Source organism: Laccaria bicolor, genomic scaffold, assembly GCF_000143565.1.
Source record: "Laccaria bicolor S238N-H82 LACBIscaffold_29 genomic scaffold, whole genome shotgun sequence".
NCBI classification, from domain to species: domain Eukaryota; kingdom Fungi; phylum Basidiomycota; class Agaricomycetes; order Agaricales; family Hydnangiaceae; genus Laccaria; species Laccaria bicolor.
The window spans coordinates 436257-456358 of record NW_001889900.1 but is presented as its reverse complement, the minus strand read 5'-3'; the positions used below and the strand labels follow the sequence as shown (position 1 = coordinate 456358).

Genomic DNA, 20102 nt, shown 5'->3' with positions numbered 1-20102 from the left:
TGCGACCTTCTCGGGCGCCACAGGCGGCGAGGTCGTGTCCTGTCGCTCATTGTCAACGAGGACAAACGGCGCATCGAGACTGGATGAGTTGGGCATGGTGTTATGACGGGAAGTGAGTACTAGTGAGTAGTAGTTAGTCAAGAGGAAGGTTGTACAGGGTTGTACTCGGACATTTATTTGTACACCGCAAGTACACCGCCTCTTTAACACCTCGATACACGAGTTTACATTCCTAAGCTTACACTACTATACAGATGAAACGCATCGGGGGGGGCGAGGTAGAGGTCGCCGAGCATTACCATCACAACAAACAGGACTCCAAAAAGCCTATTTGATCTATGTGTTGAATGAAAACTTGTTCGTTCCAAGGAATGAGATCACTACGCACCAGATCAGTAGCCTCGACGTATATGTCCCAAAGATTCACTTCAGGCTTGTCGCGACCTAGAAGAAATAAGCGCCCTTTCATTGAGGCTATTCCTTGTAGGTCTTGGTCCATGTCCCAGATTTTCTGACTGACGTTCAAACACATTATTTTATCTTCAGGGAAGGGAAGATACTCCCAGAACTCCGGGATAAGGTCGTCAGTATTAGGGTAGGGTGTCCATCCACAGATAATGACACGAGGGGTTGTTGACGATGAGATTTGAGGTGCGTCAGAGTCACGCTTTCGCTTCTTTCCCGAAGTTGCCGCGAAGAGCCTTCCGGATACCTTACTGTGATTGACGACATGTATTTGATACCACCAAATGTTCTGCGGGAAGTCGCCGACAGTAAGGGCAATATTGTGAAATGTCCTGTTTTCGCTGTGAAAAAAAAGAACATTCTCTTTGGAGAAATGAATGGTTTGCCCCTATCACGTTGAAAGAGTAAAGTGTGTCGGTTTCCTTGAGGCATAAAGATTAGGGGGTGGGGAGACTCACGATGTTTGCTCTTCCAGGTGTTAGCAGGATCTGCTTGCCATTGTAAAGGGAGACTGCACTCGCGGAAAGTGCGAACGGCCACAAAGGCAACTCTGACCCATCTGGGTAACAGGCATGCCGGTCGCGCTCCACCCACCGCCATGCACCATCTGCATATTCGATGATTGAATAGGACTTGAGGATCACGTCATCCTGTAAACCTCCGAATATGTAGAGGCGGTTTTTAATTGCGACCATTGTTGGCGAGAACCTCGAGATCACGGGGATACCTTCGGGTCGCACCCACCACCAGGAATGCCGGTCAACATCAATGGCGATGAGGGAGGAGGACCGCTTTGACTTGGCTTGATCATACCCACCAAAAACCATCAAAAAATTCCGGTCGTTCAAGCTGATGAACGCGCATGCCGCATGTTGAAGCGCTGGAAGCTTCTCACCCTGCAAAAGCTTTGAGAATGGGTCATAGGGGTTGGTGAAGTGCAGCATATCCTGAAATACGAAGTTGAATCAATCTCTCTTATTTACTTGAGTGAGCGCCTACCGTGAGGTCCTGCCACTCCATTGACACGAGGTCGAGTGAAAATAAGTCGGCGGTGTACTTTCCATCACTTGCAAGACCAGGTAGTGTACCACCATAGAAGTAAACTTTTCCATTGGCACAGTCCTGAGCCCAGGACGAGAAATCATTGAAGGGGGCTGGATCCCCCTTCAAAGCTAAAATCTTTGACGCGTTGATGCGCCGTGCAATCGGTCCGCCAGTACGATTTCGTGCCAATCGATTCCTATCGCGCTCTTGCGCCTGCTGGGAGCTTTCGGCATTCATCTTGATGCGCTGTACGACGGGCGACGTTGCAGAACTAGACGATGTTGGTAAGTGGAATGCTTCTCAACAAGTCAAAATAACGTCGTATTTCATTTTCCTCTTGACCAACTCTTACCCAGCTCTTACCACTCACAACCCATCCAGTCTCCGTCGTTGAACCTCGTCAATGACGGCCGAAAAAACATGACCTCGCCGCCTATGGCGCCCGAGATGGTAGCGGAGGGCGAGGCCAAAGACCGCTCTTCAACACTGGGTATTTCTCCTAGTTTTCATGCGCAACAGATGTTCATGTTTGCAAGTTTGTCACCTTCGTTGGGCGGCCGTTTCCACTAGAGGAGGCTCCGGAGCATTTTGCGCGTCTTCGCCGGTGGGGGTTGAAGTTTGTCGGTAAGCGTCTTCTTCTCCCATTGTATTAACTCCCTTGCTAACCTCATGACAGTTCGATTTCTGGTGACTTCGGAAGCGGTCGAACATGAACGACCATATGTACGTGGTCGTATCCTCATTCTCTACCGCTGTCTAACTTCTTGTCTTGGTGGCATCTACAACAGGGAGTATCTAGACTATCTCCGAAGCCTTCTACCTTTACTGCCAAACTACGAAATTTCGGCTTATGTGTCGCTGCATAAAGACGTCTGGTCTCGTTATTCTGGATGATCATGATTGCCAGCCTGGACCTTGTAGGCCGTCGGATTCGATTTACGCGCCATTGAAGAGGTGGGCGCCGCTTGGCTGCTTGGGATGAGGGGAGAGGGTACGTCGAAGGGAAGCGTGGTATATGGCCGTGTGGGTACCAGAAGTTGAACACGGCCACGATGAAGTGAGTCAATTGTATCGCGTTCTAAAGCCTCGAAACTGACCACTCGTAATGACGCATTAGTGTGAAGGGTCTCATGATTTGCACGTAAGGCTTTATTTGAAAACATTTATTTGTCGGGCTTGAACAGAACATCTCAGAATCGAGCATTATATATCGCACAATTCCCACCCTCGCACTGAGGTCGATGATTGCAAGAAAAAGAGATATTGGCGTTGTGAAGAATGGCGATGGCGAAGAATGCATCGGACAACATTGAGTAACCCTAGGACGGCACGTAACGACATCCATCTGGCCATTACTATTATGTTGTCAGGAGGCTTGTTGGTGAACCAAGCGGGAGTTGTGGAGGAGGCAATGTAGTTTATATCTGTCATATGAATCTTAAAACTATCTAATGACCGAAGTTGCTATCGTAAGAAACTGTCATTAGCCCGACCTTCAATGTATTGAAGGTTGGTTGCAAAGTTGAATGATCGTGACTGCGACGATAAAGGTTCCTCGACCGCGTAACAGAAAAATGGAACAAGCATTAAGTACATATGTATGGTATCAACCTTCACTCAACAAATCAAGATTGACCGGCGTACACCCGATGGAAACCGTCTTCATTCCCGGACACATCAGCGCAATCTCTTTGAGAAACTTCCTCTTCGCTGGCTCGATGGCGAGGTTTGAAGGGGGTTCAGGGTAAATGACATGCTGCAGTCCCGGAAACTGCACCACGAAATGAGGTATCACATCCACCACCTCTTTCTCCCAAGATCGACAAAGTTCTAGCTTGAGGGTGGTTATCCCCTTGAGAGCTGCAAGTGGACCGCTCGGAGAGCCATCATGGCCTCGCGATGTAAGTTTATCGAGCCACTGTATTGGACGAGGACCCCAAAAGGACAGGTTCAGAGTCGTGAGCGAGGGAGTGCAGTGAGGAAGTAAGACCAGGACTTCGTCGAAGATGTCATAGTCAGCTGCTAGCCCATGGTGGATATCCGACTCTATGTTCAATGATTTGAGTTGTTTGCAAGGGTATTTACAATCCAGGAGCCAAACGATCAACTCGGGAGGGGATATCAGTGTTTCCAAAGCTGGAAGCAGATTCCCAGGCCGAGGACGATGGTTATTCCTTGGGACAAGGACATAGAGATCCAAGCCGACAATGGAAGGATGTCGGGCAAGAACTTGACTATATCATTGAAGCAGATTGTTTGCCGTTCCATGACACCATTGCAGGTGAGCCGGAATCTGGATAGGGATGGGAGAGTGAGCTTTAAGAGGAGATCGCAACACGTGCTCGCGGATATGTGGTCGGTCTCAAAAGAAACTTCGAGAAGGGTCTGAGAGTTGGTTTGGAGTGTGGATGTGGTCCAATCGAGGAACTCGGGTTGCAAAAGCATTGGGGAAAGCGCATGGAAACGTTGCAAGACACTGGAGTGGGGGCTACTGCCCTGACCTGTTGAGTTCTGAGGAATAGTAGAGAGAATGGTGCGCTTGGCAGATTTTGGTAGATTCCTTAGTCGACCGCTGATATTTTTAACGATGGGAAGCTGCAAAAGGGCAGCCGGAGAGATGATGTGTTGGTCGATGGGGCGTCAATTGACTCAAAAGATGGTGAAACCATATCTCAGAGAACGATATAAAAAAGCCGAACAACCTCCCTCGTCCATCGATCGAATACACCATCTTTGTTGAATGCGAAGGTTAACGGCATGAAGAAGGTGAACATTAACGTGCTCGGCATGAGGGAGACGAGCCTTTTGAAGCTCTGTACTTCTGGAAGAAGTCTATCCCTGTCGTGATTCAGGCCAATGATGAAAGATGTGGCATGATCAACGAACAGCGCAATCCGAAGCGCACGCAGGAGATGTGCTGGCGATTGCCGCAGATAAAGGCACTCAGTACTGACAAGCTTGGCTCGAGTGAAGACGACAGGTAGTGCCAGGAAGTGGAATTTCCTGCACGTCATGCTAAGCTGGATAAGGGACTCATCGTCAAGCTGGTTAACGATTTCAGCGAGGAGCTCGTCCGGAAGATCGGGTAATCTCGCTACATCGGATGGTGGCATTGAAAGCAAAGAAGGGGGAAGTTGTTTAGACGAGAGGCATGTCGAGCCTGACCCACAGGTTTGAACTTTGATGAGGCGATGCGCGTCTGAATTCTAATCGCTGGCAAAGTCACATGCGAGATTGCGAACAGGCTGTACGACGGAATTGGCCTCAGAAGCTCAGACTCCCTTCGGGCAGCCCGATCTTGCTTGAACTTTGGAAGGGGTCAAGCCTAACTGATCCTCGGAGCAAACTTATGACGCACCCGGATCAAGCCTTTCCCCTCCTCTGTTTTGTTTGCAATACACGGCGACGTGATTGATACAACAAATCTTGAATCATCTTGAGACTTGTTGTGCTTTACTTGATCGAACAAATGACTGGCAAGTTGCCAGCATAAGAATGTGGATGAACATTGCCGACATGAGATTCAAGTACATAGATCCCAAAAAAAATCCTAAACGACGGTCTCAATGCTCCATATCATGAAATATATGAATTCAATGAACTCACGGGATGGATTTAAAAGGTCACCGAGTTCTCAGTTGATCATACTGTCGGAATTAAAGGTCTACGACGGTGGAGGGCAAAGTGTGCCAAGTATAGTGGCACCTTTACAGACTCGTGACTTCAATTCTTCCCACCTGACCTCGACTGAAACTGATATTGCTTTTGAATGCTTTTTCGGAATTACAACATCAAGGGTACGTCTTAGAATGTTATTCCGGCCGCCAGATTCTAACTGTGTGAACTCTCTGCAATCAAGGCCAGGAAGGTTGAGGAAGCTCAATCCGAGGGGTCCAAGTTGCGGGATGGTCTGATCAGTGATCTTGGTCTGATCCCAATTTACCACAGCGTTTTGACGCTGCATCTTGGCTGCATCGCCTCGGAATCATACTTAGTGGATGTTATATAGTTTGTACGCCGCGCAGCGGAGAAAAATGAGTTTTTTTTTCCTTTTTAGGGTAAAATGTCACCCTATTCGACCTTCCAAGTGACCCGTGACAAGCGCCAGATCTGGTGACTGAACAGTCGGTCGAAATACCACAGTAATCAATAAATTACCTGTCGCTCTTCGATGCAGTCACCCAACACGCCATCGCTCGTCGACCTTCCAGATGAGCTCCTCGAAAACATCGTCGACCGCCTCGACGATGAGTCCCTTATACAGCTTAGCATGACATGCAAGAGGCTTCACTTTTTTGTCTTACCCATTGTCTTCGCCCGAGCCAATATCCTGGAGGGCAACATCGATGACGCCACATGCTTTTACTTGCACGACCCTCCGGCCCATATTCTACGTGCCCTTCAGCTCGCTTTGTTCATTCAGAACGTCGACTCCCTTGGCATCGACTTTGGCTATCCTGCCAGCACAATCCTTCCGTATGCCCGTGAGCTGAACAAGCTGGTTTCTCGCCTTCCATCCGTGAAAAGGTTCTACTTAAACTTATCACATTCACTGTCGCCGAGTGCTCCCAATCCGGGGTGGCAGAAGGAGGTTCTACTCCTTTTGGATCTTGTAGTCAACAGATCATGCGTCCTTTTATCTGTGGATGGTGGAGATGGTATTACGGGAGACTACACGCCGGCTACCGGATCCCAATCATCGCGTCACGTAAATCCAATTGACCGCCAAATTAGGTGCATTTTGAGGCGCCTTGACGGAGCCGTTCGTTCTATGGCAAGTTTGGGTCGCCGTAACCATCATCGTGGATTACGTGAGTTCCGCGCGCTTTCCGTTGTCCTTCTCCACCCACCTTTCCTTGACTGGACAATATCCACACTCCAATCCAACTCGCAGACTTTAACTGCGGTTTCTTTTGAGATTGACAGAACCCCCGCAGATACGTGGCATTATATTCTTTCGAGCATAACTCTCCCATTCTTGTCCAGGTTCAAGCTTAGCCCCGACGGTGTGGTCGTCGAGCAGCGAACAGTCAAATTTGGCGACGTCCTCGGCTTCTTGACTAGACACCCTTCAATTGTCGATCTGGATCTATACGGTATCACCCTTCCAGGAGGTCCTCAGCCTCAGACCCTCCTTCCTGCTCTACAAATTCTGAGAGCAGATCCCTGGCTCATTTCTTGGTTTCTGGCTTGTGAGCAGCCTTTTAGATATCTCACATCACTGGAAATGGTGTCGGAATACTCTCAGGATCTGAACTTTCCCTTTGGTTCCAATACCAACACCTTCGACAATGCGCTAGGCCTCCTTCCTCACAGTGCACCTCAGGTTAATACCCTACACATCACATTATATCCCGAGGCTGGTATCGCAGAATGGCTGGAAAAGCAAATATCACAGCCTGAGGAGACCAGCCCTCTTGCCGCCCTCGAGAGGGTAACTACCCTCAATCTCTTCCAGTCTCGGAATATGTGGCAGAGTGATGTGGTAGCTCTGATGCCCCATTTCCTAGCGCGGTTTTCTGGCCTCCAACACCTCATCTATGCTCCACCACCACCTGGTGTGGAAAGGGCGATACGGACATCGTTTATTAGGGAGATTAAGTTGGCGTGTCCTGGCATGAAAATCGTGACTGTTGAAACAGGTTCCCCTGTCGATATCGATACATTGAGTCTGGATCCGGACTAAGTATTATTGATACATGCATGAGCTTCGTGGAGTATTCAGTAGGATTTGAACGTTACGCCACGTCCTGTGCCCCATAGCCAACAGTAACTCTCTGCATGAGAGAACAACAGGACGCAGCAAGGACGCAGAGATGAAGAGTCTATTCTGCGTTTCTGAAAAGTCCTATAGATGCGGGTACATATCGAATATTGAATATTGAATATTGAGATTGAACCATATGCATAAATTGTCAAGCGACTCTTCGAACTCTTCCTCTTTTTTCGACATTGACAACTTGAATGCCTGATCTCGAACACTTTTGGAGGGGTACACCTGAGGTATGTACAGCGACATAAATGGTATGCCTCGTCTTTTTATTACAATCACCCGGACTTTCAATAAATTTGCAAAGAGCTCAACAAGAGCTCAAGCTCGTTTCTCAAGCCCGTCGAGGCTAGACGGTAGTAGTAACCGAGATGCCAACCCGCCATGCTCAATGAGTCAAGTATATGGAATCTGCTTCGCCGTGTTGTAGTGGCTAACCAACCCTGCCGCTTGAAGTTGCATTGCCTTGAAGTTCAGGGCTGTGTCGGCCCAGAAAGTTGATAAATACAAGAGTATGTGCCTGTCAGTTTGTAAACGGTCGTCGGTCACTCACGTTGAGCTCAATGCAGTCGCCCCATGCTCCAGAACTTGTCTCTCTCCCAGATGAACTCCTCGAAAACATCATCGATCAGCTCGAGAGCGAGTCCCTTGTGCAGCTCAGCCTGACCTGCAGGAGACTTCACTTCCTCGCCTTGCCGATCGTCTTCGCCCGAGCCGACATTCACGACACCACATCGTTCTTTTTGCACGATCCTCCAGCTCATATCTTGCATGCACTTCGGTTCGCTTTATTTGTTCAAAACGTCGAATCACTTGGCGTCGGCTTTAGCACTTACGATGATCGACTCCTTCCATCTACTCGTGAGCTCGGCAGGCTGATTTCTCGCCTGCCGTCGATGAAGAGGTTTTACTTGAGCTTTTCATATTCGCATTTGCTGTCGCCCACCGTTCCCGATTCAGCATGGCAAAGAGAAGTTATCCGCCTTCTGGATCTCATCACCAATAGGTCATGCACACTTTTGTCGGTGGCTGGAGGATTTGAAATCCGCCCAGACCCCGGAGCTGACTCTGCATCAGCTATCAGAGTCCAGTCACGTTCCATCGTCAACTCAGGATTTAGGCGCCTCCTGCGGAGGATTGACCGAGTTGTTATTCCTTTCAGTTTGAAGCGGTTGGGTGGCCGCAGCCGCCACTATGGACTACGGGAATTCCGAGCACTGACCATCGTTCTTTTCCAACCGCCTTTTCTCAAGTGGACGATATCCACCCTACGGAACAACTCCCGGACTCTTACAGCAGTCTCTTTCCGGACCGACGGTATCCCGACAAACACATGGCAAGATATCCTCTCAAATATCACTCTCCCATACCTATCCAAGTTTGAGTTGACCAGCAGTCTGGGAGGCTTCGAGCCTACAGCAGTCCCGTTTAACAGCCTCCTCAGTTTCTTGACCAGGCATCCTTCAATTGTAAATCTGGAACTACGCACTGTTGCCCGGCCGACGGCCCATCATCAGCTTCCGAGTCGGAAGCTTCTTCCAACTTTGGAAACACTGAAAGTGGATGCCTGGTTCACTGTTTGGCTTTTGAACCGTGAAAAGGCTTTTGAAGACCTCACCTCACTATACCTGGTGTCAGAAGCCTACCCTTTGTTTCGGACCTTTGATTACAACACTTGGGATGGAGTTCTGAGCCGAATTCCTCGCAGCGCTCCCCATGTCACCAATCTATACATTTCGTTCTATCCAGAGGCCGGCGCCATAGAGTGGCTTGACAAGCATGTGTCACAGGAGAACAGCCCAGTTGCCGCTCTCGAGAGCGTAACTACTCTCAATGTCACCCGGTCTTGGAATATGTGGCGGAGAGAGGTGATGGCTTTGATACCCCAGTTCGTAGCACGGTTTCCAGGGCTTCAGGATTTCACCTACGCTTCACCGCCACCTAGTGTAAAAAGAGCGACGCAGAGGTCATTCATCAAGGAGATTAACAGGGCTTGCCCTAGAGTGACGGTTGATTTAGGTTTCCTGGCTGATCTTGATACGTTGAGCCAGGCTAGTAATGATACACAGGAAATATCATAGGTATTGTTGAGGGTCTAAGAGGCGTTATAGTTTATTACAGGTCTGTACGGATTGGGAAACATTATGCGACATTTTCTGGAGTAAGAAGCAGCCTTGTTCGGGGCTTGGACTACCAACACCCCTTCACATCTTCCTTGTTAATTCGTGGCCGCCCCCATACTGAGATTTAGCCCACCAGTAAGTAAAGGGGAAGTGACGTGCCCAATACTCGAGGAGATACACGCTACTGGGGAAGACACTCCGCCTATTGGAGAAGCAATGCGCCGCCAAAACAGGTGACTGGAAGCCCGGATGTGAGGGAGATTGTTCCTCTTCTCCTTTACATCTGCCATTTCTCCAGAGTCAATGAGGTGGAAACGCAGGAGGTTGTTGGGTCTGGTAGGGTCGTTGTTGGCTTTGTTGAATAAACCTTTCAATCCTGAATGGAACGCCGTCTTCAGTGTCCAAATCCGTGGGTATGTCTGAGTGTCGTGGGGAGGGGGGGTACTCGTGTTAGATGCAAAGCTAGAGTCTGGAAGTGGGTGAAAAAAACGTCTCCTCCACAAGGCCAGTTATGCTGGTATCCGAATCCAAGGCCATCAGGGAAAGGGTAACACCCGCACTCCCCGTGCCCGGTAGCTGTATACTTTCATAGGACTCATTACTTCCTCACGCGGGTGATTCTCCAGATGCCCGGAGCGTCATCATCTTCGTCATCTGTTTCTTCCTCAAGGTCGAACTCGACAACATCGCACCGTTCGTCAAAACCAACCGTTTTTCGGCGTTCCCTGTTCCCGCCAAAACTGGGATGAGGACCATGCAGCCTCTTTGAGACGAGTGATGAACAACCAGGCGAGGGACCTGGACTCATCGCGGGAGGAGGATAAACACTAAATGAGGCGCGAGGCTGTACTGAGGTGGTGGAAGTCGCAAAGGAAGCCAGAGGTGTTCTGGTGAGAGGAGCGGGGATAGGCGAGGATGAAGGTCGGGCCTCGGAGCTCGTGCGTTGACGCAACTCGAAAGGACTCTTGGTGACTGGTTCCTTTTCGTTGAGGTCTTGAAAACCATGACTTTGTCTGCGTTCTCGTTTCAAAGCAAACGGACGCTCATTCTCGTCTTCTGTTTGTTCATAAAGAGAAGAAGGACGAGGTCGCTTCTCCCCTGAGACCCGTTGGGAGGGCGACGAGGTCGGGGAGGTGATGGGGATTGGGACCAAGCGATTGGACGAGGTAGACGGGGTTGCGATCTGCGATTCAAAGGGAGACTTTGAAACAAGGTTGTTGTTATGAACATGTTGTCGGGCAATCACAGGTCCTGGGGAATTTCGTTTCGAGATACGAAGTGGAGAGGTAATGGACCCTTCAATAGAGGAAGAGGAAAGGGAGCCACTTGATTGTAAATTCCAAGCCATATCCGACTCGCGCAAGATAGAAGACTTGATTGGGTCAGGAGAGTTCGAAAGCAGTTGGTCTCTCAAGGAAGACTTATGGTTGGCCATAATCCTCGCAATCGTCGTCACCAATAAACGGCTTGGCGCTGTATATAACGGTGTCAGGTATTAGTTAGCGGTAACGGCGTAGCGAGAGTGAGCGCTGAATCAGACTGATGAGGGGGAGAGCCAAGAACTCTTCAGGTGGCAGTCAACGAAATCTCAAATTTCAACACGACGTGGTCATCACGTGATGGCGATGGATATAAACGTCTTCTCGAATCTCCAGCACTTCCCAGTTGCCCGAGATGTTCGCCATCTCAGCAGCTGGAACAACCAAGGCAGGATAAGGTTGAGGTATGTGCGGGCAATATATCAAAGACAATGTAACGAATTGTTCTCTAGCCAGGCCAAAGCACGAAATTGCATATACAGCTACAATTGCACCTTACTCCGTACCCTCACAACGATAAAGTTCTCCTCAATTCTTATTGGGCTTCCATTGTGAGTCGAACCACATGGTCAACAATGTGTCTTGTGGCTAAATGTGGCCTGGGGACAAGGTGCGAATGATGGGCCACCGCACCTTCAGATTCTTGGCGAAAGGCAAAGCGCAAAACTCCGCTCCTATAAAGCGGCAAGCGAATCTTGCTAGCAAGCCTCCCCACTTCAATCAACATGTCCAGCACTGGCAGCTCTTGCCGTATACCTGTCTTACCTTACGATCCGATCGATGCGGATCGCGACACGTCGCGCTCAGCCCACGAGCATGCATGCGACATTTTGAGACTATGTCAAAGACTCTCCACCCAAGGATCTGCCTTTGGCGCGAGAGAAGATTTGGACCACACGCAGCTACCAATGCTGCGCTTCGCTGAGACCGTAATTTCCGCCTTGCCAACCGAGTTTAGCACGGTTACAACCTCCATGTAAGTCCTTTCTTGAACGCGCTTGATTGCTCATCTCATCATGAATCGGCATATATAGGAGGAATATGTGGCAGCAAACATCTCAGAAAGTCGTGTACGTCGTCCTGCGCTCTGAGTTCATCTATGCCATTTGCTCAAACTATGCTTTACAGATCCGATAATTGTTTCACCATTGTTGAGGGCGTAAACCCTGGTGCCGAAGCACTCCCACCCGTCCTCATGAAAGGGTCATCGACCAATGTCGGCACGCCTGTCGAGCAAATCGTCCTGGCAGACTCCAACTGCCTTCCAGAAAACGGCCTCTTCGAAATTCGGGACACGCGTACCGGCCGTCGCATCCACCCCTCCGAACTCCCGTTTACTCTGACGTTTACACCTTACTCATCGTCCATCCCCCCGTTCTCCAAATACTACGGTCCAATAACAGCCAAGGAATTTGAAGCCACCAAAAAAGCCGAGGAGTACAACGAAAGGAAGAGAAAGTACGAGGAGTCAAACTACGTTTTCTATGAGGGTTGCGGTGCTCCCATCTACCGTCCTCCGAAATTACCCTCCGATGCGGATGAGAATATGGATTTTTTGACGAAGTGTATGAAGGAGGATCGGGTAGAGAAGGATAAGGCGGCCTTGAGGATGATGGTGAAGTTTGAGCGGCCAAAAGCTTTGAGGAAATTGAGAAAGCGCCGCCGGAAGCTTCGGAAAAGTGAGGATCAGGGCATTGACGAAGAAGGAGGGGTAAGCTCGACACAACTTGCAGATGGGAACCAGGGTACGCAGGAAAGGTCCGGCACAAAAAAGCAATCTGCTCGCCATGGCGCTCCAGCGATAAAACCGTTGGGAAGTGTTGCTGAGCTACTCCTTGCCAGGAAGAACAGGAAGAAGTTGCCGTTCTCCTTTCGGCGACCACGACTATTCAGAGGTGGGTCCGTTCAATCTCGATGACCATTCGAATGTTGTACTGACAATTTATGATTCTGCTCTCTATAGGAATGTTCAGAAACTATAATGGCTATGCAAACCTTCGGGTCAAGTCAATAGCGAAAAAGGCCGCACTAACCTCCATTTACGCTAATGTATTGGACACATCGCCATCAACCGCCCTGCTCACCCCCTCCCCGCCATCAGCAGGCTCTACAGAAGCAGCAACGTCCTCCCGGGCGGGTTCTACACCGCCTGTGACCAACTCTACGCCATTCTCCCCATCTGGTTCGATCTCTTCGTGGCTAACAACGAATGCAGAACCTTCAAAGGCCGAACAAGCCCACTGGCACATCGTCACCCCTCCTGTTGGCATGGATCAAGCGAGTCCCATCTCATCCCAACCGCCGGAGACATCCTCGGAGCTTTTCGGTGTCCCTTTTACACCTACACTATCACCTCCCGAAACCGCCAGTAAGTCAAAGGGGAAAAGCTTGAAGAGGGCTCGAGAGTCAGATGGAGGGGAAGGTGATGAGGTTAATGGCGCTCGTCCTCCCAAGCGTTTGTCTCCCTCGCCTGTTCCTGTGAGTGATATACTGGAAGGGAAGAACAGGGCTCGAGACGAGGATGGGGACCATGTCGACGTCGACGAGGAAGGCGCTCGCCCGATGAAACGCGTGTGTCCGATCCAGAGTTAAACGAGGATTCTTGCCTTTCGCAAGACCGCATAAGAGGAAAAGTTGTAATTTGTATCATTGTAGTCCCTTGGTAGTCCCGATAGTTCATTTATCTATTTTTCTTCATAACAAATCTTGACCGATGGTGCAGTCAAATTTCCCACGGCCTCTTCACCTCTGACTTTCTTCAAGTTCCTTCTCAGCCCCTCGTCTTGCACAGACTCTCGCAAATTCTGTGATATCCAGCTTAATCTCACCTTAGTATATCTGTTTGAAGGCACAAGTATGTACCCGGTCGTCTTTTTTCTTCCGTGGCACCGACTAGCTTTTGAACCCTTCTGAAGCTTCAACGCACGACTCGGATTCATCTCTTCTAGCGCAGCGTCGGCGGCCCTATGCCCCCACTGCTGCCCATCCTTTCTGATCGCGGAAGGTCCCTGCCAACCGGTTAGGCATATGATGCTGTTCAACGACAATCGTGGCTTGATGAAATTTCCATCTAAGTGCTTATAACTATCTTTCCCGCTGGCATGTCACTTTCTGATCAGGAATTGTCCAGGTGACATCGTTCCATGAGTTGAGCGCGACATTGCATTTCACATCCCCTGCACTCGTCGAATTGGTCAATCAAAGCCTAGTCCATTTGCAGCAAGGCAAACGGACTTCAGTCAACTCCTTCTCATCATTTTCTCACACCTGATGACTCAGTCTCCAGAGCGGTCGCCATTTATTGTTGTAATACACTCTTCGCCTTTTCAAGATGTTTATCCTCCGTGGTCTAAAAATAGGTTCAGCCCGCCGAGGCGGCCTGTGCAGGCACTTCGTGTCTAATCGGCAAATGGATATGATCCAGGAACAGGAAAACATACGATGGACAATTTCAAAGTCATCCGCCCTTTACTAGCAGTTGGTAGTTGGTACGTTTCTATCGGAAGTTTTTGACATACCCACATTCTAACACTCGGTCATAGGAAACATCCGACTTGGAAATGAATTCCTAACCTCCTTCTCATTCACTGCGGTCGCAAGAGGCTGCAAAACCAGGTACATCCCATTGTCATCGGAACATCGGTACGTACGACAATTCCTATTGGAATCCCTCCCTCACCGCCCGTTTCAGGTTTCATCTACCTTGCTAATTTTGGTAATGATTTGCAAGGCCGCGCTCAATGCAATGTGATACAATTTCACGATGAAGCCGTTTTTGTTATAAAGAGACGCATAATTTCGTTACGGTCAATACTCAACAATCTCTCACATTCTCATCAGCACATCTCAAGTCAAATTTAAACTATGTCGGCTGCAGCACCTCTTCCTAGTAGTGCTCCTCCGGCATCCAGTCCAGCTCAAACCGTCGTAGGCCTGTCCAGTTCTGCCATCCCATCTGTCGTACCCAGCACCATCCAGCCTGTCACTGTTCAGCCAGTGGATCCTGCTCAGCCCAAGGTAGACATTCCTATACCTGGCAAACCGGTAGTTCCGACGACGCCTGCCGTGCCTATGGGCCCTGGTCCAGCTCAAACACCGATACCTTCTCAGCCATCATTTCCTACTCAGCCTGTGGGGCCTGGTCCATCTGTACCTACGCAACCTACACAACCCATCCAACCCTCGGCACCTTCTCAACCTTCTGGACCTAGTCAACCTTCGGGACCTAGTCAGCCTTCGGGGCCCAGTCAGCCTACCATCCCCGACCAACCAATTGATCAGATGAGCCCCTCCTGGTACCAACGGTTTTGTGCCGATGTTGCGATTAACCGACAAGTGGCGCAGAGCCTCAAGGACGGCTTCTCGAGTCCTGGAATTGGCATCGCAGCTGCGGTTCTCAGCAAGTCCTCGATCTTGTGGCCTAATCAAACCGTGCGCTTGTTGTTAAGCTCCATTTTCTTACAATCTCATAGATTCTTTACAATTGATAGGTTTTGAGCTACTGCTTTATGCCGAAGAACTCCGGTAACGCCAACCAGCAAGCGAAAGTCAAGAATACCGTCCAAGAGTGGTCTAAATACGCCAATGTCAAGTTTCAGAATGTTGCTTACGATTCAACGAAGCCCGCAGATTTGAGGATCACATTTAATCCATCGTCGGGATCCTGGTGCTACGTTGCAGAGGAACTCAAGAACGTTCCAGCTAACCAACCCACCACGAACCTTGGTTGGATCGATCCCAGCTCAATCACAACCAGCGACGATATTGGCGTTATTCTTCATGAATTCGGACACGCATTGGGGTTTTTGCATGAGCACCAGTCACCTGCTCGTGGAGGTACCTTGACGCTCAATCGTGATGGTAAATCATCATCTCGTCGGCATTCTACCTCTCTGATTATTGAGTCCGCAGCTGTTATAAGCTTCTATACGTCTACTCAAGGTTGGACAGCGGACCAAGTTCAAAAGCAAATATTGGATGTCTACAATCTCAATGATGTCTCGAATTTCAGCGCCCTCGACCTTACTTCTATCATGATGTATGTTCCCAGCTTCTTACTGTATTGTCTTGAAAACTCAGCCCCTTCATCACAGGTATTTCATGCCCGCGCAAATGAATCTCGAGCACATTGAAGTCCCACCGAATAACAAGCTGTCGGAGCTCGACAAAGCGTTCGCGTTCATCAACTACCCATATCCTGCGGCTAGCCCTTTCGATTCTAAATGGACAATCGATCATGCTTTGGCTGTTGCTGGGGTCGATGCGGACAGCAAGACTAAGATTTTACAGGCATATGCTCAGCAAGACTGGGTGAACGTACGATACTACTTTTCTCTTTTTACCACCTCTGCACACGCGGCTTCGTCGAATACCGCACCACAAGGTGCAACCAGCGGCAATAACACGAAGCCGAGCACCCCAGCGGACAATGATTACAGAGTGGCGGGTTATTGCGATACAGACAAATTAACCCCTTCCATTGCTCCACCCGACGCTAGTCACGGCGTTACAGGATTGAATCATCTCTTATGGACTCCGGGACAAAAAGTCACTTTTACCTTCCTTGATGATACCGACAAGGACTTTGTTTCTCCTTCTAACGAACGCCGCAAACAACGCGTCCGCGACACGTTTGCCGTTTATCAGAACTATGTCAACCTCAAGATCGAGGAGGTTGCGTATAACCGTAAATCACCTGCGCTTATTCGTATCTCCTTTGGCCCTGTGCCTGACTCCAGCTCATGGAGTTGTGTAGGCACGGAGTCGAGCGACGGCCGAACATTCAAAGCCCAAAGTTTATATGGGGGATTGCTTGAAACCACGATGATGTTCTGGGATACCCATGTTCCCGAGCTCCTCCCTTCGACACAGAAAGGCCAGGACAAAGAGACCTACACACTCTTCCACGAAATCGGTCATGCACTTGGGTTGATCCATGAACACGTCTCCCCGAAATCATTCACCATGGACGAGCGAGACAAGCTCAATTTTTTTATCTATACACCATTCGATGATAAGTCCATTATGCTTTACCCAGAAAAGTCGCTACGGGGAAGCACACTTTTCAACATCCTTTTGACGGATCTCAACCCGACTCCTTCGAAACGGGACTTTGCTTTACTCGGTGTAAGGTTTCAACTACTCCTTATGACACTTTCGATCTCATCCGCCCTCTTTAGGCTATTTACCCTGGTGTCCCCGGTGATCAGGCAGATCTTAAGTTCGAGCAAGACTTGAATACCTTGGGCTTGTCTGCGGACAGTGACGCTGTAAGCAAGTTGAATGCGCAAAGACTCTTGGCGTTTAAAGCCGAGACGGAGGAAGGCTTCACGGAAGGCATTGCAGAACTTCGCACTCAATTGAGTGCCGCTCTTGCAGCTTATGCTGAGCAGCACCCTCGGTATATCCAAGTACAAGATGTACCACCGCAAAGTGTCAATCCAGGAATCTCGGCTCCTGCCCAAGCTATCTTACCACCAACCAAGGGATCTTTCCTAACGACGCTCCTAAACAATCTTCAACAACTTTTTGCTCCCACCTCAGGGCAAATTTTTGCACTCCAATTTCCTGGACGTTTCCTTCAGCAGGACCAATTCTCGTGGGATACGTCTGCCGTTGGCGCCTATGGCCAGTTCGTAAAACCAACAGTTGTGAATGAGAACGAGTTTCGCCTCGTTGACCAACTCTACAACCTGGGTAGTGTGGTCGGTGCCCCCAACGGCATCAATCTCTCCATTGTTTACGAGCAATGCCTCAACAACGTGCTTCCTGGATTTACGTCTTCTGCAGGTATCGTCTCAAAGCAGCAAGATCAGATTCGCCAGTGGCTCCTTAAGGAGGTTCCGACTGAGGGTTGGGTGAAGGATCTCATCGCTTCCCAGCATTCAGGGACGTCTGCGTCGACTGTCCCTGCCTCATCTATCAACACTAGTCCATCAACATCGTCCGGAATTCAACCACAGTTTGCTGTTGTCAACAAGCTCACGGGAGATACGGTCAATCGGATGGAATTGGCTGAGGCTTTGATGCAGGAGTACCTGACTGCAAAACAGGTATGGGAGCTCGAGCGTGATGCAATGATCCAGGCTGCTACTCCAGAGACCCTCAACGATGTTACTCGGAATCTCTCCCACATCACTGCGATCCGAGACGCTCAGCTTGCGGCCAAGTACGCAGACGCAGTCGTGCGAGGGTACTCTCATACCATCCGCCAGTATCTGGGGTACATGGATATCAAGAGTCCCTCGGAATTCCTGCAAGACGCGAAAGATGCTCTCCGTGAAGCGGCGGTGAGCTCTCTCGACGGAACTTTGAAGGTGTATCCTGTTCAGATGCAACCCATTGATTGGTTCCAAGGGCTTTCGACCTCGTTCACGTTGGAAGATCTGACCGCCGATCCTGACCTCATTGAGCAGCAGATTAATGCAAAGTCACAGCAACTCGATGTCCTGCAGTCACGCCTTGCGGCGTTAGAGCTCAGTCCCAAGGCCGACTTGAACGCTTTGCAACAGCAACTCGATGCAGCGCAGGCCGGCTACGACAGTGCACAATCTGACCTGGCGAACGCTTACAATAGCAATATCATCGCTCTCGCTCAAAGCTGCATTAACGCAGCTGGCGTTTTCTTAGAGCCCGAATTCGATGCTGCAGCAGCACTTTACCAGCTCTCGCAGGCGGACTTTGAAGGGATTGGTGCTGCAATGAAAAAGGTTACGGACGCTCAAAGTGCTGTGACGAAGGCCTCGCGTGCATATTCTCGACTGCTCTCAGCTAAGGCCCTCGCCAATGCAACAGACACAGAGAACGCGAAAACACAGCTTAACCTTGACATCACAGCCATCACCAAGGATCTTGCTGAGCTTACCGCTCGTCGTCAAGCCCTTCGAACACCCCAGGCAGCGGCAGCCAAGCCCGCCGCCTCCATCAACGATTTTACGAATGTGCCAGCTAATATCACGCCATCCGGGGGGAGCAGGTGGCAGGACATTGTCATGCACCACACCATAGCATCCAAGTTCACGACTGATAGCAGCTCCAGCACAGGTAGCACATCCAGGACCGACTGCGGATTGTTCCTCTTTGCCTCTGCAGCTCAAGCAGACGCTGCCGCAGCGAGCTCAAGTAATACATCGAGCGAGTCAAACTTTGATGCTCAGATCGGCTTCCGTGCAACGTTGGTGACGGTGGATCGGGGAGGATGGTTCCAGCCACAGTTTTTCAAGCAATCAAACGGGTTTTACCACATCGATCCCAACGTATCTTGGTCCAAGTGGCCAAACGGTGTTGCGACTATGGATGACCTCAAGTCACGTGGGGAGAGTGGTCTTGAAGCCCTCAACAGGTACCTCCTGCCGGCATATCCTGTGGGTTTCATCATTTGTAAGGTATGCGCAGTCTTCATCGAACAGTCTCAGTCATTAATCCAACCTCATGTCGTTTAGGATATCACGATCAAAATCGCCATGTCCAGCACGGACGTTGCAGCTTCTGCCTCGAATCTAGAAGCTACCCTGGCGCAATCCACAGGGGTACTCTGCTGGTCTACCAGCTCTTCTGAGACCACAACAGCATCATCAAAGACGTACAGCTTCACAACGGCGTCTGATGGCATAGTCATCCGTATTCCTGGCCCGCAGGTGCGTTCCTGCCCATCTTGTTTTGAACATGCCTTTTATGTTTTGTTTAGATTTTAGGGTATTATCTTCAGCTAACGGATCCTGACCAAACCCAGCCCGTTCCGAGTACCCTTCCAGATGGATTCTTAATCTCTGACGCTCAATATGATTCGGTAGTTACCACCCCCAACGCTGCAAAGCCGAAACCCACTTGAGGTTTCGTTTATCCTCTATACACATTGTCATGTCAAGTATACTATTCACAATACTTTTCCGTTTCACAGCCGCCATAATTTGCAAAGAACCTGTTCTGAAGAAGTCCGTGTTTCCAGTCTGGTAAACTTAACTACGGGTGGACTGGAGCTGTCCAGGTCCGGGATTTCGATAATCTCGCGGTCACGAACAAGTTCCATGATGTTCAACAGAGTCTTCGTTGAAACGGGGTTCAAAAGCCATAGTAGAGGCCCGATTAAACTACTAGAATGTTTGAGGATGATTGATTTACTGATTTATGAGCAAACTCCAGAACTCTCGCTTCTTCATATTCCCTGGCAACTATCAGCCAATTCTACAAGATCACAATTTTTGACGTCCAATGTTCAACTAGGGCCACTTCAAACCAATCTGTGTCTTTTTTCAATTCCCTGTCGGTCGTCGCTTCTGATATTGGAGGCTCTAGCAATGGTTGAACCGAAAAGCGCCGCTTCTAGGTATTCCCTCTCTTGACACATGAAATTTGACTGAGGGCTTGTTCGGGTTCTCAGTC

The 20102-nt window shown here is 49.6% G+C and overlaps 8 protein-coding genes across 8 annotated transcripts; 5 read left to right on the top strand and 3 right to left on the bottom strand.

Moving 5' to 3' along the window:
* Window positions 1–327: 327 nt before the first annotated feature.
* Window positions 328–1746, bottom strand: LACBIDRAFT_304868 (uncharacterized protein; the record flags this gene model as incomplete). The annotated part of the gene is made up of 4 exons (XM_001885049.1): window positions 328–336; window positions 389–853; window positions 924–1412; window positions 1465–1746. 4 exons carry the CDS (start codon window positions 1744–1746, stop codon window positions 328–330), a joined length of 1245 nt encoding a protein of 414 aa, XP_001885084.1.
* A 41-nt stretch (window positions 1747–1787) lies between these two features.
* Window positions 1788–2403, top strand: LACBIDRAFT_304867 (glycoside hydrolase family 5 protein; the record flags this gene model as incomplete). The annotated part of the gene is made up of 4 exons (XM_001885154.1): window positions 1788–1793; window positions 1891–1999; window positions 2080–2133; window positions 2186–2403. The coding sequence occupies 4 exons, from the start codon at window positions 1788–1790 to the stop codon at window positions 2401–2403; spliced, it is 387 nt and encodes a 128-aa protein (XP_001885189.1).
* Window positions 2404–2712: 309 nt separating this feature from the next.
* LACBIDRAFT_330805 (uncharacterized protein) lies at window positions 2713–5473 on the bottom strand (the record flags this gene model as incomplete). The annotated part of the gene is made up of 6 exons (XM_001885048.1): window positions 2713–2957; window positions 3154–3743; window positions 3848–4104; window positions 4212–4715; window positions 4868–4982; window positions 5247–5473. 6 exons carry the CDS (start codon window positions 5471–5473, stop codon window positions 2713–2715), a joined length of 1938 nt encoding a protein of 645 aa, XP_001885083.1.
* Window positions 5474–5680: 207 nt separating this feature from the next.
* On the top strand, window positions 5681–7195 carry LACBIDRAFT_330804 (uncharacterized protein; the record flags this gene model as incomplete). The annotated part of the gene is made up of 1 exon (XM_001885153.1): window positions 5681–7195. The coding sequence occupies one exon, from the start codon at window positions 5681–5683 to the stop codon at window positions 7193–7195; it is 1515 nt and encodes a 504-aa protein (XP_001885188.1).
* A 647-nt stretch (window positions 7196–7842) lies between these two features.
* LACBIDRAFT_330803 (uncharacterized protein) lies at window positions 7843–9360 on the top strand (the record flags this gene model as incomplete). Its single annotated transcript, XM_001885152.1, has 1 exon — window positions 7843–9360. One exon carries the CDS (start codon window positions 7843–7845, stop codon window positions 9358–9360), a length of 1518 nt encoding a protein of 505 aa, XP_001885187.1.
* A 640-nt stretch (window positions 9361–10000) lies between these two features.
* Window positions 10001–10837, bottom strand: LACBIDRAFT_330802 (uncharacterized protein; the record flags this gene model as incomplete). The annotated part of the gene is made up of 1 exon (XM_001885047.1): window positions 10001–10837. One exon carries the CDS (start codon window positions 10835–10837, stop codon window positions 10001–10003), a length of 837 nt encoding a protein of 278 aa, XP_001885082.1.
* Window positions 10838–11446: 609 nt separating this feature from the next.
* On the top strand, window positions 11447–13313 carry LACBIDRAFT_304865 (uncharacterized protein; the record flags this gene model as incomplete). The annotated part of the gene is made up of 4 exons (XM_001885151.1): window positions 11447–11697; window positions 11756–11791; window positions 11850–12616; window positions 12685–13313. The coding sequence occupies 4 exons, from the start codon at window positions 11447–11449 to the stop codon at window positions 13311–13313; spliced, it is 1683 nt and encodes a 560-aa protein (XP_001885186.1).
* A 1272-nt stretch (window positions 13314–14585) lies between these two features.
* On the top strand, window positions 14586–19551 carry LACBIDRAFT_304863 (uncharacterized protein; the record flags this gene model as incomplete). Its single annotated transcript, XM_001885150.1, has 7 exons — window positions 14586–15152; window positions 15212–15581; window positions 15633–15759; window positions 15815–16847; window positions 16901–19105; window positions 19163–19357; window positions 19408–19551. The coding sequence occupies 7 exons, from the start codon at window positions 14586–14588 to the stop codon at window positions 19549–19551; spliced, it is 4641 nt and encodes a 1546-aa protein (XP_001885185.1).
* Between the last annotated feature and the right edge of the window lie 551 nt (window positions 19552–20102).